This window comes from Myodes glareolus, chromosome 3 (genome assembly GCF_982192425.1).
Source record: "Myodes glareolus chromosome 3, mMyoGla1.1, whole genome shotgun sequence".
NCBI classification, from domain to species: domain Eukaryota; kingdom Metazoa; phylum Chordata; class Mammalia; order Rodentia; family Cricetidae; genus Myodes; species Myodes glareolus.
In genome coordinates, this window is record NC_142028.1 from 18,554,640 (window position 1) to 18,573,295 (window position 18,656).

At 45.7% G+C, this 18,656-nt stretch overlaps 1 protein-coding gene across 1 annotated transcript in view; it reads right to left on the minus strand.

The window, feature by feature from the left end:
• Positions 1 to 18,656, minus strand: part of Etv6 (ETS variant transcription factor 6) — a 236,615-nt gene that overhangs the window by 12,260 nt on the left and 205,699 nt on the right. The window contains exon 5 of the mRNA XM_048432410.3: positions 10,489 to 11,034. Coding sequence (XP_048288367.1) covers positions 10,489 to 11,034 — 546 coding nt within the window. The remainder of the gene's footprint in view (positions 1 to 10,488; positions 11,035 to 18,656) is intronic.

Consider the following 18,656-nt stretch of genomic DNA (forward strand, 5'->3'; position numbering starts at 1 on the left):
CTTTGTCTGACTCCACGTTTGTACTGATGCACTTTGATCTATTGTAAAAATACTGTAATATGATAAATAATAAAATGCAATGAATTCTAAAAACAGAAGTCCATCCTTCTATAAAACTGAACATACATGTATGTTATTTTTCTTCTTTTATTTCTTTGAGATAGAGTATCTCTATGTAACAGTCCTAAGAGTCCTAGAACTCGCTCTGCAGACCAGATTGGCCCTGAACTCACAGAGATCAGTCTGCCTCTGCCTCCAAAGTGCTGGGATTAAAGTCGTGCGCCACCACTGCCCGGCTGTCTATTGTTTTTTAAACACAAGTTATTTATTAATTCTAAGTGCGGTTCTCTTAAAGAGATGCTGCCGAGTGTTAATGTCAGCTTGACAGACTATGGAATCGCCTGGAAGACGGGCCTCTGGGCCTGAGCAGAGGATTATCTGACTGAGTTATCTAAGATGGGAAGACCTGCCCACTGTGGGTGGTGCTACTCCATGGTGGGCTCCTGGACTACGTAACTGGAAAAAGAGAGCGCAGCAGCAAAACGCTTTCATTCCACTATATCGTGGAGTATCATCCTAAGATGTGTTACATTTGTTTGTGCTGCGGAACATCTGTTTTAATGATACAAAGATGTATTGCATTCTCTTATGCTGCATTTGTTTAACTCTGTGAAACTGTGTTACTTTGCCTGTCTAAAACACCTGATGGTCTAATAAAGAGGTGAATGGCCAATAGCGAGGCAGGAGAAAGGATAGGTGGGGCTGGCAGACAGAGAGAATAAATAGGAGAGGAAATCTGGGAGGAGAGGACTGAATAAGGAGTGGAGGATGCTAGCCACACAGCCACATTGCCAGTCGTGGAGTAAGAATGAAAGTAAGATACACAGAAGAAAGAAAAGGAAAAAGCCCAGAGGCCAAGGGTAGATGGGATAATATAAAAGAAAAGTTGCCTAGAAACAAGTCAAGCTAAGGCCGGGTATTTATCAGTAAGAATAAGTCTCCATGTGTGATTTATTTGGGAGCCTGGTAGCATTCCCCCCCCCCCCCCCGCCACAAAAGCCAAACGAGTAAAGAGTAAAAACAAACAAACAACATTTTAGCATTCCAACGTGGGATAAAGCAAAAGAAAATCCTCCACCACCACCTCTCTGCTTTCTATCATAGCTGTGACGCCACCCACCAGCTGCTTTGAGCTCCCTCCGCCTTCCCTTCCCTGCCGCAATGAGCTCGCTGTACCTGAACTGCGAGTCAGAATAAAGCCTTTCTCTTTGCAAATTGCTTTTGTCCAAGTATTTTCTCAGAGCAAAAGGAAAAGAAACTAAGACAAGGGTCCTTTTTCCATATAAGGACATTTGAGTATTTTAAAGAAATGCCCATCAGTTGGATCATCCCTCCTTAAGAGGAAGTTTATGGAATGGATTATCTCAGATAAAGCTACTTTCCAAATGCAGGAACAGTTGTGTTTCCTGATGGGTGAGGTACCGGCTCTGCGCCTCTAAGAAGCATTGTAAAAATCCCTTCCTGTGGTTAGGGGGAAATAGTTTTACTCCCACGGCTGTCTCCTACTAGATTTTTTGTATAAACTCACAGAGCAGAGACTGTAAAAAAGATGGGCAATTCACACATAACCAACATGGCTTCTAAAAAAATAAAATAAAATCCCTGTCAGACAAAACCTGTATTTAAAAATTTTGAGTAGGCAGGTCAAATTATAGACAAAGGGAATGTGTAACGATGGAGAATAATTTAACTTACCAGAAAGTTTCTAAGAAAGTTATTTTATGTTGTTTTCCTGGCTCAAATAGAATTCTAAGTGACACTCTATGAACCTGACCAGTACCATGAGTTTAAGTATGCATTACCATGGGACACAGTTGAGAGTCTCTGGTGAAGTTTCAAAAATTGATGATCTCAAAATTGCTAAGTTTCCTGAAAGTTCAGCACCCGAGCAGGTACAGTAAGATAAAATAAAGTGACAGCTAACTTGCAACAGCCACTGTTCTGAGCGGAGGGGTGATTTTCCCATCCTGGGGAGTCTGGCAATGCCTGGAGACACTTGCAGTTGTTAGGGCTGGGTGCACGAAGGTGCTTTTGGCTAAAGATGCACAGGACAAGTCCCCACGTCAAAGTGTTCTTTGGCCTAAATATCAAGCGTATGGAAGTTGGGGTGTTTGGCTTACAGGAACGTAGGTTCAGGGCATTAAGGGGTCCATCTGCCATAACGGCACCCTTCCTCCCTTGGTGCTTGTTCTGCGATGGCCCAGAAGTAGAGCCTACAGACTCAGTTGTGCCAGCTGTGTGTTGAGGAGGGACAACTGCTTGAGGTTTGCTGTGGCACAGGAAATCAGAAACCGTGAGTGCAGAGCGGCACACTGGGAAAGGGTGTGGTGGGGAACAGACAACGGGAACCACCTTGATGCTTCCTGGCTTCACATGGCTGCAAACAAGCTGGCCCTCCCGTGTCTGGTTAGTTCTGCAGCAGGAGCAAAGGGGACACTGGACTCAAGCTCACCTCCCAGTGAGATACAGCCTGTAGCTGGAGCCCAGAAGTACTTCTGCTTTGCTCTAGGTGCTGCAGCCTCTGGATTTCTATCCAGGGACAGCAGAGAGGTGAGGACGTGGGGTTACAGGCACACGGAGACTTAAATAAGTGGAAATTTACAATCTTCCCAAGTCCCACGCACCATTTCCTCTCAGCCACTCTGCTGTTGCTTGCTCTATTTTTTTTAAACGGCACCCTGAACATTCCCTCTCTTTAGAACTCTTTGATTTCACACTGAAACCAGAGTGCAGAGCCTTAGCCAGAATGTGAGAAGTCAGGACCACTTAGGACATTCCGGGTGGAGTGAACGGGCTCCCCATCCCAGGGCTCACCAGGTCTTTGTCATCATCTTGTTCACCTCCTCTAAAAGGGACACCAAGCAAAAGGGAGAGGACAGAGAACACCAAGGCAAATCCAGAAGGAAGCCGGGGAGAGGATTCCGAGGGATACACTTTGTGGGTTGGCCTCACTTGATACAGACCCTGCTTCCTCCTGCCAATGCTGGTGCTAGCTGAGGATGGAGCCCTGTGTTGGCTGCACCCGGGGTGCCCCTGCTATCTCTTCGACCCACAGTGTGACAGCTCTGTGGTGAAGCGGAGAAGGGACGCTGACCTGTGGGCGCTAACCCACTCGTGTGATGTTCTCCCCTGGTCTTTTACTATCAGCCAAAAGTGCTCAGAAACATGCACTATCCCAGTGTTACAGGTAAGAAAGGAGACAAGCCCAGAGTATTAGCTCTTTGCCAGTACCCAAGAGCTGCATTCCATTCTGCGGACCTCAGGGAATGGGTAACAGACAGGTCCACCCTACTTTCCTGGGGATGCCCTGGCTCTCTAACACTAGACCCTACACCAAGAGACGACTCTGGGCTGAGGGTTCCAGAGGCTCAGTCCCTGAGATGGTGCAGGACAGGGTTGCTCTTTCAGTGTGTGCAAAACAACCATGGGATCCTTTGGCTGATGGAGACATCCCACAACTATGGGATCCTTTGGCTGATGGAGATATCCCGTAACTCCGTCCTCTGAACTCATGTGAGACCTTCACCTCTTATGCGTAAAGCTTAGGAAAGACTTGTTCCCTCATATTTATGACTTTTTGTTTATTCTTGTTGAAGGCTATTCCTGATGCTCATTTACAGAGGAGGAAAAGCCAAAGTCTCATTTGAAGTTGCTCACACTCAAAATTTCTGGGAAGGAAATGGAGAAGGCAGGTGGGAGGTTGAGTACAATGTGTGTCCTCTACTGCCACAGGATCTCCGGGGCCAAGCCTCCCACCACTGTCCCTGAGTTTTCTTTTCTCCCCCCCCCTTTTACTGAAAGTAGGTTTTTTTTTTCTCACATAAGTCCGGATCACACTTTCCCTTCCCTCCACTCCTCCACTTCTCCCCAACTCCCCTCCCATCCAGATCCACTCCCTCTTTCTCTTATTAAAAACTAATAAGCTTCTAAGAGATGATAATAAAACAAAAGCTAACACATTGGAATCGGACAAAACAAATGAACGAACGAACAAACAAACAGAAGTGAAAGGGACCAAGAGAAAGCACAAAAATCAGGGACCCACTCACGCACACACTCAGGAATCCCATAAAAACACTAAGGTGGATGCCGTATTATACACGCAGAGGGCCGGATGCAGATCTGTGCAGGCTGCCATGGCTGTGAGGTCACTGTATACTGATTTATTGACTCAGGGGGCTTTGTTTTCTTGGAGTTCTCCATCCCCTAGGGCCCGTCCACTCTTTTTCTGCCTTCTTTTCCATGGGGTTCCCTAAGCTCTAAGGGGGAGGAATTTGATGGAGGCATTCTGTTTAGGGGTGAGTGTTCTAAGGTCTTTCACTCTCTGCATATAATCTGGCTGTGGGTCTCTGTATTTGTTCCCATCTGTTGCAGGAGGAAGTTTCTCTGATAATGGCTGAACAAGGCTCTGATCTGAATACTGCAGAATGCCATTAGGAGTCATTTTATTTATTGCTACATAATTTTTTAAATAGCCAAATAGCTATTTATTTACTAGCCAAATAAATATCTAATTTCATTTAGATAGCTTTCACAGGTGTATACATTAGGAAACTTCTACTGACTAGGTTTATACCTCACAAATGGCCTGCAATTTTAGGGGTCTCTCCCATATTCCACACTGCTTCCCTCTGGAAGCTTTCTGACTTGAGTTTCTCTGCAAATAGCTCCTTCAGTCAGTAAGCCAAATCATGAAAGGACACTGTCTGGACCCGTGACAAGCATGTCCCCCTAGTCAGAACCTTCTTGCTTATGTTAAAAATGGATTCTTGAAGGTAGGCATTCTTCGAGTCCCCCTAAAGATCCGAGGATCTGAAAGACTGTCATCAACTCTGTCACTGAGGAGTTGGGAGTGAGGGGCTCCTGAAGCGGAAGGGAATTCTAAGTCTTATCAGTTGTGGGATCAATGAGTCCATTGACCAACAGCATCCTGAAAGAAATTCAAGTTTGACAAAATTGGGAGAGTGCAGCAAGGTGTGAGGTACACACAAGAAAGGAAAGACTCTGCCATCCTGGTCATGGGCTTTGACCAATGTCCCCACTCTTGTGTAGTGAATGAGCTAAGAATGAACTAGGATGTTGGATGTGGTGGTTTGAGCCTACAAACTCAGCAAGCTGAGCTGGGAATTGAGGATAACATGGGCTACCCTATCTCAAACAAACAAACCAACAGTGGATTATAAAACAAATGTCAGATTAGCAATGAAGTCGTCCTTGGCAGATAAATACCTGCCAATTATGCTCGAGGAAGGAACAAAAAGAAAATCTACTGAAGAGAAAATCAAAATGACCTAACTTAAAAATTTTTAAAAAGGTTTGTCTGAGTCCAATGTGATGGTGTCCACCAGCAATTCTAACCCTCAAGAGGTTGAGGTAGGAGGATCGGGAGTTCAAGACAGCCTTGTGTCTTTCATCTAGAACAATGTCTTACACATAGAAAAGACAGGATAATTTTTAAATAAATGAACAAATGTGTGACTATAAATTCAAATGTACAAAGAATATATGTTACTGAGCTGTATTTTTTACATTAATGATGTTGCTGCAATTGTTCTGTACTGTTCTCGAGCATAGCCTGCAGACCTGAACTTGTCGACTCTCTTACATCATTTGTTGTTGATCTTTTCACATGCCTCTGACATGCCTCATCACCTCAAGTGCAAGTATTTCCTTGCCAGCAAGACTGCTTCATCAGCCTATGTTATGTCTGAGGTTCTCAGCATACCAGACTGTTCATGGGAATAGTAATGGGGAACATGGGGTCTGTGATCCATCAGTCTATGCTATGCTTGAGGTTCTTAGCATACCGAGTGCTCATGGGGAATAGTGATGGGGAACACGGGGCACCCCACTTTTTATGCACAGGGTCAATTGGTTAATATTTAAGACTTTGTGGCCATAGGCTCTCTGGAGCAATTCATGCTTGGAGTATTAATGCTTGGATTATGGCTCGAAAGTAGACACAGACAATCATTTAACAAAAGTGGAGCTATCCCCAATAAACTTATTGACAAAATCAGGTGGTGGCTGGATTTGGCCAAGGCTTCCAATCCTTGCTGGAAAATCTCTGGGCAGAATGAGGAAACTGACTTGAGGCTGTTATGACTGATCTCTGCCTTCAGGTTTACCTGGAAAGTCATTTCTAGTGAGCTCATCTAGTCCTAAGAAGGGCTCCAACACAAAGCCTGATGCTTACCCCGCAGAGGACACTTTCCAAGGTCTGCAGTGGGTACCGGAAACCATGGAAACCATGGTTCTGACTGAGTCAATACACACAGCATACAGTATTATTTTTCCCATCTACGCATGCCTATGATGGCATCTGATTAATAAATTACATACAAGAGACTGACAAAGCAATCAGTAATAAAATATTACAACTGCAATGACACTTCACAGTGAGCTACTTAAATAGCTGCTTTCCGGAATTTCCCATTTCATGTAACTGAAGCTGCAGCTAAAGGGTTGGGGGCTACTGTGCACACTGGGAACTTAGCCCCCAGGACCACATGACGTCACTCTCATCAGCCTATAGCTCTGTACTCACGGCCAATGCGCTCGATGCTTTTGAAACTCGGGGGTGGGGGTTGGGGGGGGGAGCACACCGTAAGCCTTCTTCTGCATGTGGGTAAAAGTTGGATGAGATTGACAGATACTTCCCACTTCTCTCCCCAAACCCTTCCTGATGACAGTGGAAAATATGGACAGAGAGAAGTCCAATGTTATATAAATCATGGACTGGTCAATAAAAATAGGACCCAGGAATCTGTCCTGTGAAATGTTCTACCATGAATTCTCTAGCTTCTTAAACTAGCCTTGGGCATGCTACCTAAGCATGCCACCTCTGAGGTACCTTTCCAGCACCCCAAACTCTTAATAACAACCCCTCTTATAATCTTCAAAATAAAAATAAAAACATATTATATTTAAATAGATTTAACTTGTATTTAAACTGCCAACCACCTACTGAATTTTCTTATATAGTTAATACCCAGGGTAAACTGTCATAGCTTATGTGGTCTTTTACTTGCATGATTCACCTTTTTTTTCCAGAAGAGTTTATGAAACGTGATTTTTTTTAATTGACTCACACAGACTTGAGCTCTTGGCCTTATATCTCTACTAGAAATAGAAGAGAACACGGGGTTTCGTATCTTGTATTTGTCCTGAGTTTTCTCCATCTAGAATGGCCCCTTTCTCTTTACTCCCCACAGTCTAAGCAGTATTTTTATTTATTTATTTAAAAATTGTATTTTGAGACAAGGTCTTGCTATGCTAACCAGCCTGGCCTTGAACCCACAGAGATCTGCCTGCCTCTGCCTCCTAAGTGCTGGGATTAAAGGCAGATTCCCCACACCCTGTCCAGTTGAGCACTCTTTAAAGCCCACCTGAAAGGCAGTCCGGACCTCCCGTAGTACTCAGTAGGAATCCTAAGACCTGTATGCATCACAATCTTTACTTTTAGTGAACTGAGCTCAGCTCTCTTATGTCAAAGACTGAGTCTTTTGCCTCTGTGAGCTCCCACCCGTAAGAGTGCAGCACACAGCCTCTTACCTGTCTGAAGGTCTAAATCCTCCCGTACCCAAGCCAATCATATCTGACTGGTAAGAATCTGGGTTTGTGTTTTGCTCCACACTGGTGAGTAGTGTTTCTGTCTACACCCTCCAGCTAAGTTACTCATCAGTGTGACATCTGGCAGCACGTTCATCTGTTCCTGTGCTGTGCTCAATTAAAGGGCTTCACGGAGCTACCTTTTCTCATCTAACAGCGGGTTCGCAGAGCGTCTGTAAAGGCGTCTCTGGCGCTCAGTAGACAGGCCTTACAGCAGAAACAGCAGTGACTCACAGAATTTGACCTTCAACAAACGGAATCTCTTTTCCTAAGCTCTAGGAGCCCAGGAAGATAGACGGATGGGGGACACGGGTAGGGGGATCCTACAAATGGGAAGAGGAGGGTGGGGTTGTCTGTCCTCTCTGCAGAACCAAGACTCAGCATCAGATTGTGGACTTGCAGAACAGGACCTCAGTGCCCACCCAACCCCACCCCGGCATTTCATCCCTGCAAAAGCAATGCCTGTCAGTTAAAGTGGCTCATCTGCAATTTGGGTACAGTAGGTAATGTATATATTTAGAGATTTTACAATATTTACAAAAATCATAAGAATATTAATATACGTCTGTATGGGACTCAATCAGTCATCTGTAGGAAAGAATGCATTGTCCCTGGAAGATCTGGTCCTACCTGAAATTATCTTCTAGAACATCCTGTCTTCCTAGAAGCAAGGAAAAACAGAAACCAGGTCTTTCTAAGTGTCCTCAAGACAAAGTCTCTGTGGATACCAAGGTTTATCACTTGACTGAATATTCCAAAGGCTTTATTTGTATTACACCAGGTAGCATAAGGTCACTTTTGTACAAGTATATAATGTAACTGAGCATAGTCCACCGTACCTGCTACCTTCCCTTTCTTTCCCCCTTCCCTTCCTGTTCATTTCGTTTGTTACCCTACATAGTTTCTTATATTTTCACACCTGTACCTATATGAGTTTAAGTATCTATATGAGATTGAAGACCCACAAATGCAAGATAAGATGATACTCTGCCTTTGTGAGGCTGACTAAGATCACTTACTAGTATCTCTAGTTGCATCTTAACTGGTGAGCCTACATCCATCATACCACTGATGTTTGACTATATGGTTCTACAAGTGGTGGTAGGATTCAACGAAACAGATGTGCAGCTTACAAGGGTAAACCTTGGCATACGCTATGTATGTCTGGACAATTTTTTTCACCCCTCCCTCCCTTCCCCTCTCCCTTCCCCTTCTCTCACGTACATCGTCATTCTGGACTTATATGTTTATCTTCGGATTCTCAAGTAGTCTGTGGGGAGAGGAAAGCAGACATGCCAGACCTTGGCAAGGCAGCCAGGCCCTCAAGGACAGCACTGCAGACAACAGCCAAGGGACAGCAAGGCCACCCAACCCTCATCTGACCTTGGGGAGAGCCTTGGTCTCTTTGGAGCTGGATCTGCTTTGTGGTTTCCCCTGTACCAATGAGCCATGTACACCAAAGGGATTCAACCTCAAAAGGGCTATCCCGAGAATTGAACACAAGTGACGGGATCTGAGAACCCCGGGTAGGGAAGGAACCAAGACAGTAAGCAGCTACAGCCGTTTCCATCCCTCATCCTTTTCCTCCAGTTGTCTGGGAAAATGCATGTTTCCATAAGATTTTCCCCCACTTTTCTTGCCCCTGATCCATCCTATAGTTTCTTCATTATTATAGCAAGCCAACCCCATGTGTAAGCAAAGAAACGACACGCACCCCCATGCCTCCACTCCCCTACCTACCCACCAAACACCTCTTGGCTAGCCCCATTTTACAGCATGTTCTACACCCCCCATCACTAAACTCATAGGACTGTTTGGAATTCAATCCCAAGCACACTCCAAGTTTCATAGCTTTTTAAAGGCAAGCAAGTCATAGACAGCTGCCGTTTTACTGTTGCTGCTGTGGTTCTGACGATCAAACCTTGGGGCTGACGATCAAACCTTGGGGCGTTATGCACGCTGGACGTGTATTCAACTACCGAGTCACACGTTTAGTACCCGTTTTCTCCTGTTCTGTGTGTGGGTGCACGCGCGTGTGTGCAATTCTACAAGGGAGAGGACGCTGTGTGTTAAATCGTGTTGTATATGGTATACTGGATGCATTTATCTGTATGTGCAGGTACCCCGTGATGTCTCATGAACGGAGAAACAACCTCTAGGAAAAGGCTTCACCTTGCCAAACTTGCACAGGCCTCCTGGACAGCTCCATGAAAGCTGGGGGGCAGGCTAGCAGAATTCTAATTGGTAGATTCTCACCCACCCTCCTTGGTTTCTTGTTGGGAGAGCCCTTTGGGTTTCTCTAACTTCACTGAAAAAGAATGTGGGAGTGGGTTTGCTCCGTCTAAACCACCAGCAACACCTGCCTAATACCCCCGATCCCAATTTCAGCTCCCTTCCCCAGGGGATAGCAGCACACAGGAAAGGAGCTGCCCACGGGACAGAATTACAGGCACGAATCTGAGACAAAGGTTCTTTACACTGTGCCTGGTTATTAATTAGCACCTGGAAACTTCAGGATGGGGCCATTAGAGCGCTCATAAACCTTTGATTTTAAATGTTTTCTTCGCTTGGCCGTGATTTGAGGTGACTCTCCTTGGGATCTGAATGGAGGACATTCATTCCTTAACATTTCTGAGGCTCATTAACTCCTCTCTTCCCAGTGGCTCATTAAGCAGGCCATTAGGGACTCCGTCTCATTCAAGCAGAAGCCTCCCTTGTCCTCCCCAAATTTTTGCAGGCACATCACACCGGGCGCCGTGTGACCTGGCTTCTGCCGCCTGGCGAAGGGCCGGCTGTGAGGGGGCCAAGCTCACTCACCTGCTATTCTCCCGATGGGCATGGCGTGCTCTTCAGGCGGGGACACGGAGACCATGATGTGGTTCATGTAAGCCAGGTCCTCCCGATGAGACAGGTTGATGGGTTTCCCTTCCCTGTGCATCCCATCTTCGGAGAGCCGGGACTGTTTGAAATCTACCGAGTGCCGGGGGTTCAGGATCAAAGGGTGCATGATGGGGCTGGGCATCAGCTGGATCACTCGCGTGCTCTCCTGCCAGGGGCTGGAGGGCTTCGGGTTGGACTCCGAGGAGGCTGGGCAGTGATTATTCTCCATAGGAGAGACTGACAGGGGGTAGGATTCCTGGTGGTTATTTTCCTGCTGGAGCCTTGGCCCCTGGGCCCTCTCGGCTGGCGAGAGGCGGCGGATCATGTTGTCCAGAGGGGACCTCAGAGGCCGCTGCTCGGGGTCAGGAGAAGGCCTGTGGTTTGTGGTGATGGGTGACCTAGGGCGATGTAAGAGTTCAATGGTGGGAGGGTTGTGGTGCACACTCTCTGCAGGTGGCCTGGGCGTCCTCTGGACACAGTTATCTGTGGGCAAAAGAAAAGACAATCACAGAAGGCGGTAAACCTGCTGTCCTGGGACCTCACAAATTGCTCTCTGGGCTGCTATACTGGTCCACAGAGCTCCTGCAACCCAGACTCCGGTGTCTTTCCCTGTGCTCAAACAAAACATACTTGAAATGGCTTTCCTACCCCAGACAAGCTAGGAATGCCCACCGACATTCCATCCAGTATCTGTTAGTGCCTGATAACCAGAAGGAACCCGATTCCCTTCTGTATCTCGTCCTCGCTCGACTCCTCTGTGCAGGCTTCAGATGGAGGGGTTCTGAAGCTTCCCTCTCCAGAGGCTCCGGCGAGCTTACATTTCCATCTTGTTCATCTCCAGGCGAGTCACTGCTGCTAATAATGACGACTGCTGATGACTCTAGTCTAGGTGTTGGGTTTTATTATTTAAAGCTTGAACATTCTTAAGAGGGAGCGACACTATTATTCCTGATTAACAGATGATAAAACCAAGTCACAGGCAGCTTACCCCATGCCATGCTGCCAATGGGTAAAGGATTAGAATCAGAGTCTAACATCTGCATGTGTTACGGCACTCTGTGCCACACAGACCCCAGGGTACAAAATCATCCAGAAACCCGCTCTCCACAGCAACAATTCCTCTTTTATTGACTGGTGATTTTGTACTTGAGAGAATTTTTAGAGGCTTGCCCTTGAATGTACTGATATTACCTGGGCTCAGAGTTAGTAGAGGCAAGATGGGGTACACAGGCACCCCAACAACACATGCTCTCCTTTGAACTTGAATGTGCACGCTGCTGAGGGCAACACCAGAAGTAAAGAACTGAAGTAGCGGTGGGGCTGGGCTGAACATGGACCAACTCACAGGTGAACTGGGTTCCCCACTAAAGCTCAGGTCAGGTATCTGCCCATAAAAACATAAGAGCTCACGTCTCTCTTCATGGGTACTCTGGCCGCGTGTGTTCCTGGGACAGTCTCAGCAGAAGAATGAGCACTTCTACTGATCCCTACTCTGGTCACCGACTCATCCACAGTTCTAAGTGTCAAACGATGCCAAAGATTTCACATTGGCTATATGACGAACCTGAAAAGGGGAACTGGGCCTCTACCAGGGTCAGCAGCCAGAGAAAGAAGTGGGGTTCCCCTAAGGCTTATACTGGGTTGGCATGAAAATGGAGTATTTTTTTTTCTTTAAAAAATCCTACTACATCTCCCTAATCATGTGAGACAGTGAAGAAAAGAGACACTGACTGTGGCCCACGAGAGTCAGAGGAAGGGAAAGCATCTGCTTCATGACTGTTGTAGGATCTGTGGCCATAAATTCAAAAAACCCCTACTCGTTGGGACAAATACCATAGGACACTTGTTTAATAATCTAAATCACTAAATAGCAGAGTACCAATCAACTGGCAGAAAGAATGAGAGACAGTTCAATACTTTGCTGGAGACAGGTATTCAGGCAATATGGTCAGACAGAAAAGGGATAGTAAGGGATTTAAAACCTGCCACCATTCATCTGGCAAGAGGAAGAGAGGTTCCAGTAGCAATGATGGCAGTGGCTCCCTCAGACCAAATCTCCTACGGTCAGACTTTATAGAAACTGGACGTAAGACACTCAAAAAAGCCGTGTAAAGATATTGGACAAACAGACAAAAACACAAGGGTCTTTATTCTTCATAGAACAAGGTCTGGGAAGTTTTCCCACAAGAGTATTCTCATCAGTACAGCACAAGAGAAAGCCATGTGAATGTCCAGGACACAAGTGGATCCCAGAGGGCAAAAACGTGTGGAAGCCTCATCAAGGGAAGAGTGCCAGAGAGAAGGGCTACTAACCCAGCACACCAATGTTCTCTCAAGTTCTTGCCTGACTCCTGAACAACACACACACAGGGGAGACTCAAAAGCCATGGCTGTGGGGCTGGAAATTATGAGAAGTCTCGGCTCCTGGCCACTGGAGTGGAGAAGCAGGTCAGAGATTGAGGCTCATTAAGCTAAACGGCTCTGTCAATACCCCAGGCTGTCCTTTACCCAAGCATAGCCGCGCACGTTGGTGCGGCAGATCCTGTGTTACCGAACAAAGGAGCCTTGCTGAGGGCTAAAGGCAAAACTGAGGTAGACTTGCTGCAGTGAAATGAAAATTGGCCTCCACACACTGGAAGTGACTGGCCACTAAATAAACTGCCTGAAAGACTATGAGTCTATACTCTTCAGAGGAATATAACGAAACCCAAAGTCTCTACAGTCTATAAACTTCTGTATCAACAGGGTTTTTTTTTTCGAGACTTAGAAGATGTGATCTATTATTAAAAAGCCACCTACAGAAACAGATTCTGCGACTGTGATGGGATTAGCTAAAGAGACTTTAAAGGAATTTAAGGTAGCTATAAAGTATTCCAGGGACATCGGTCACAATGAGTAATGACATACAGGAACTGTCAAAACAGAAAGCTGACACCTGGGAAAAAAGAATGAAGATTCTAGAACCAAAAAGCACACTCTATGAAATGTAAGAGTAGACTAGACAGACTTCCTAGCATACTGGAGATGAGAGGAAAGGATTAGAGACTTAATAAAATTAACCACAAATCACAACATCAACTAGCCCAATAGGCCTAGAGTACAGAAAGAACGGGTAGGAGGGGAAGGGGAAGAAATAATGGCCAAACTGAAGTGACAAGAATCACAATGTCAAAAACAAACTAGGAAACGCCAAAGCTCGGCAAACCCAAGCTGCTTATACACAATGGAAATCACACCCCAGTGGGCGCTTGTCAGCAAAACCACTGAAAGTCATGAGAAAAGAGACAGTCTGTGCTGGTGTGGAGGTGTATATGCCTGTAATGTTAGCACCTGGGAAGCTGAGGCAGGAGGACAGCCAGCAGTTTAAAGCCAGCTTGGACTAGATACTGAACTTAAGCCTGACCTTGTCTCAAAAATCAGCGCTGTGTGGGGTAGAAATCTTAAATGCAGCACGGGGGCGGCCGGAGAAAAGATCAGAAACTTGCTGAGTGGGACTATAAAGCGCCACCCGTGGAAAATGCCGCATCATTGAAATTTGTTTCGTCAACAAAACAACTGAAAAATTTTCTATCAAATTTCCTTCAGGCTACACGTGTAGTGTATGTATGAAGTACAAATAGATTTCATATTTAGACGTGGGCCTCATCACCAACCTGTCTCACAGTAAGTAAACACTCCAAAATCTGGAAAAACAAAAAACAACCAACTTTAAAAAAAAAGTAACCCAAATCTAAACTTTGTATCCAAGCCTCTTATAAAGGACAGTCAAAGCCAGCCAACAGGCATTATGCGGTTGTTACATTATAACTACCTGCTCTAAAGAGGGAGATCCACCAGTCACTTGCAATCTCAAGGTTCCTTTTTAGAGGTTGCTTCACACTTGTATACAACATTTTCCAAATGGTGTTCGGAGGAGCTACTGGGGTTGAGTTGAGGCCCTGGGTTCTGCCCTTCTGACTATATAAATGGCCTATATCTTTTTAGGCCTATCCAGAAGTATTTATGGGGGATATGACACACTGGGAGGCGAACAGCCAGGTGAAGTATGGGGGAAACAGTCCAGTGGTGACTGATTCTTGACGGTGGCTGTGGGCACAGGCTGCTTCCCTACAGGGTCCTCTCTACCTCTCTGTAGGGTTTTGATAGTTTCTATTATGAAAGTGTTGTTCTTTTGTTTTCTTCCATTCTTTTTTCTTTCTTTCCCTTTTTGAGACAGGGTTTCTCTGTGTAGCCCTGGCTGTCCTGAAACTTCCTTTGTAGTCCAGGGTGGGTTTGAACTCACAGAGATCCCCTTGCTCCTGCCTACTGACTGCTGGCTTTAAGGGCATGTGCCACCACTGCCTGGTTCTTTCTTTAAGAAATAGGGTTTTACACTGTAGCAGTCCAAACTCAAAGCAATCCTCTAGTCTCCGCCTCACAAGCGCTGGGATTATAGACATGAACTACTATGTCCATCTAAACGTTTTTTTTTTTGAAGTCCTGGAAAATCTTGCCTAGATACAGGTTGGAATGGTACGTACCATTTGCCTCATTTTACTTCCGGTACTGATTCAACAATGTTATCTTATGTCAAATTAAATCTTAATGTCTAAGATTTAATAATCTTATGGCAGAAGTGATTTTTGGTGACAAGGTAAATATTCTTTTCATAGCTAATAAGGTCCTAAATTCTGCCACCCATAAAGAAATTTATGTTTTATGTTTTTTTTCCAGAGTGGGATTACTAAAAAGTAATTTAGTAAATTAAAGTAAATTTTCTAAATATCACTCTTTGCTTACAAGATGGCTCTCCTTACTTAAAAGATTACTAAGGTTTAACAAGATCATGGAGAGTGTGTACTAGAAGAAAAAAAAATCCCATTTCCGGAACCCATTTCCTGTCTTCTAAATTACAAAAGAGACGCAGGCGTTGGTCAATAATCGGGTTACCTGCAGGTTCTCTTTGATGTCCTGGCTTCAAGGCTGGGGCGTGTGTGTGCAGTTGGGGCAAGCCTTAGGAAGTCAGGGAGGGCTAGGGGCGGAAGCATTCTCATGCCAAGGGAAAAGGGGGAACTGATGTAATGTCCTGGAGAGAGTTCACTCTCTGTTCCTGCCCAGAGCTCGGGGAACAAGGAGGGAAGGAAGGAGACAGTGCTCCGGGTAATTCAACTCAGACCGGACTTTAGCCTCGGGATCCTGGGCAGGAACAAGATGTGGAGGAGCTTTACTTATTTATTTCTCTGCAGACACCGCTGCAAGAGGAAGCATTTGATGAAGATGATAACATTAATGGTAGACAAGTGGATGCAAGGGTATTTAATTCCCGGCTCCTAGTGGTCTAGGCACAGCCACTGTGAAGGCTAAAAGGCCTGCAACAAGACCTTCCAAGCTTTGTTTCAGAGCACAGCGCCTGCACCCACGTATGGAGTGGGTTCTGAGACTCCTGCCCTGCTGCCTGCTGCTCTGTTATTATAAGTTGGCAGCCGAGCGTGGAAACTTAAGAGACCAGAGCCGGCAGGCAGAGGAGCTCCGGACACAGGAAATGTGCTGCCTGGACAGTGGGTGCATGAAATCCCTCAGATGTAGGGATCTTCTGTCTAAGGCTTTTAAAGTTTGTTTGTTTGTTTGTTTATTTATTTATTTATCTGGCCTTGATGTCTGGGTTTGTGCTTGGTGAGTTGCTCAACTGGAAAACTGGGAAACTGTCCACACCACCCTGGTTCTGAAGGTCTTGATAGTGTTGATAGTGGAGGGAAATGCACAAGGAAGAAAGAGGGAAGAGCTACACTTAATGAGTGTGGGCACTGAGGCACGGAGGGAAAAAGCCCAAAGCCTGGTGAAGAATATTCATTCTGGCTGACAGCATGCTTTCTGAGCCCAGAGCTGTCTTTATGAATGCTGTTAGGCACAAAGGATCCCATTCTTTGAAGCAAACAAATCCAGCAGGACTTCAGATGAGAGCAAGAGGTCTTATTTTCTTTCTTATCACTTTATTAGAAGATTTGCCCCCACTCGTGACTTTGAGCCAGGGTCTTGGATGGTTAGTCTAGACAGTCAACTCGATAGGATTTGGAGTCACTGTGGAAACCTAGCTCTGGGTGTGTTTAAGGGTGTTCTCAGAAAGCTTTAAGATAAGTGGCAAGACCCTGAATGTGGGTGGCTCCATCCTATGGGCTATGATTATAGATTTAATGAAGTGGGGAAGCAAGCTCAGTATGCACGCTCTCTGCTCCCTGACTTTGGATACAAAGTGATTGGTTGCTTCACCCTCTTGCCACCAAGCTTTGCCCACAATGATGGACTGTCCTTTCACAATGGAAGCCAAAACAGACATTCCCTTTAAGGTTTTATTTTATTTTTTTTTGGGGGGGGCATCTTGCCATAGCAATGAGGAAAGTAACTAATATAGAACCTCATGTACATCAGGCTGGCCTTGAACTCACTACAAACATCAACGACCTTGAATTTCTGATCTTTTTTTTCTACCATCTCTACTTGAATTCATCCAAATGGCCCAATTCAGCCATACTATAAACAGTGAATGAGTCTAAAAAAAGTTACGGCAAATATCTCAAGGTCATATGCCACCTGTTGGCATCACATGTCACCCCCAAATATCCTCAGGTTCAGAGAATCGGGGAAACCACCAGCTTCTGGCCACTTGTGTTGTACAGTGTTCCAGAGGGGACCACACTTCAGCAGCGTGTAAAAGATTACCAGGAACTACGAATGATAGAAAGAACTAAACAAAATCTAAAGGCTCTAGTTACAGGTCCCTGAAATGGAATTTAAAGTGTATGTCACACATAACCTCATATTCTCTTGGTCCCATCACTGGGCTGTTGAACTCTGTTCTCACACTCCAAAACTCCTAGGTTCTAACTTTCAGGATCTCAGAATGCGGCCTTATTTGGAAGGAAGTTCCTTGAAGACCTAATTAGTTAAGAGGAAGCTATTTTATGCCCCAGTGAACTTGAAAAAAACAAAACAAAACAAAACCCAGAGTCACCTGAGAAAAGTCTCAATCGAGGGGCTGCAAAGATCACCTTAGTCACAGGCCTGTCTGTGGGAATTGTCTTGATTGTCCACTGTGGGTAGCACCATTCCCTGGGCAGGTGATTCTGGGCTATCTAAGAAAGCTAGCTAAGTACGAGCCTGGGACTAAGTCAGCTCTTGAGAGAGCCAGCAAGACACATTCCTCCACTGTTTCTTCTTCTCTTTGTGAACAGAAGCATGCGGACAAATTTAGTAAAAACAATGGGGCAGGCGAGCTGTCTGTCTTGGCAGCTGTCAGGAGAACGGGAATGGAGATCAGGAGGAAAGTTGCCACTTGCAAGGGAGCTCAACAAGCAGTCCTGTGGCAAAAGAAGAGGGGGCTTCGGAAAAAGTGAAAAAGTTCAGAATGCCAGGGAAAACACGCAGAGTTCTCGGTCAGTAACCGAGAAAGGAATAAAGAAAAGTAAAAGGAAAAGCTAGCATTCTTCTGAGTCCTAACTCTGAAAAGCTGGCAAGCTGTGTGGCAGAGGCTCCACAGTGCTGTCGGGTGGAAGAGGGTCCAAGTGGCCATCCTGCCATGATTTCTGGTTTGAGTTCCAGCTCTGGGTTCCTTCAGCGATGGGAATGTAGCCTGTGGGCGGAAACAAACCCTTTCCCTCCCCTCAGTGATTATTTTTGCTTTATATTTATTTAATTAAAACTTTCATTTTATGTGTATGAGTGTTCTGTTTGCACGTATGCCTGTGCACCATGTGCATGCAGTGCCTGTGGAGGCCTGAAGGGGGAATCGGATACCCTGGAACTGGAGCTACAGGCAGTTGTTGCCACCGCATGGATGCTGGGAACAGAACCTGGGTCCTCTGGAAGACTGCAAGTGCTCTTCTTCTTCATTCTGCTTTTGTTTTGGGGGACAGGGCTTCTCTGTGTAATAGCCTTGACTGTCCCAGGACTCATTCTGTAAATGAGGCTGGCCTTGGACTCACAGAGATCCTCCTGCCTGTGCGGCCGAAGTGCTGGGATTAAAGGCGTGTGTTACCACGCCTGGTTGCAAGTGCTGTTCCTAACCCCTGAGCTATCGCTCTAGTCCTAGTGTTTTTCCGATCATGGTGTTGTCACAGCAAGAGAGGGGA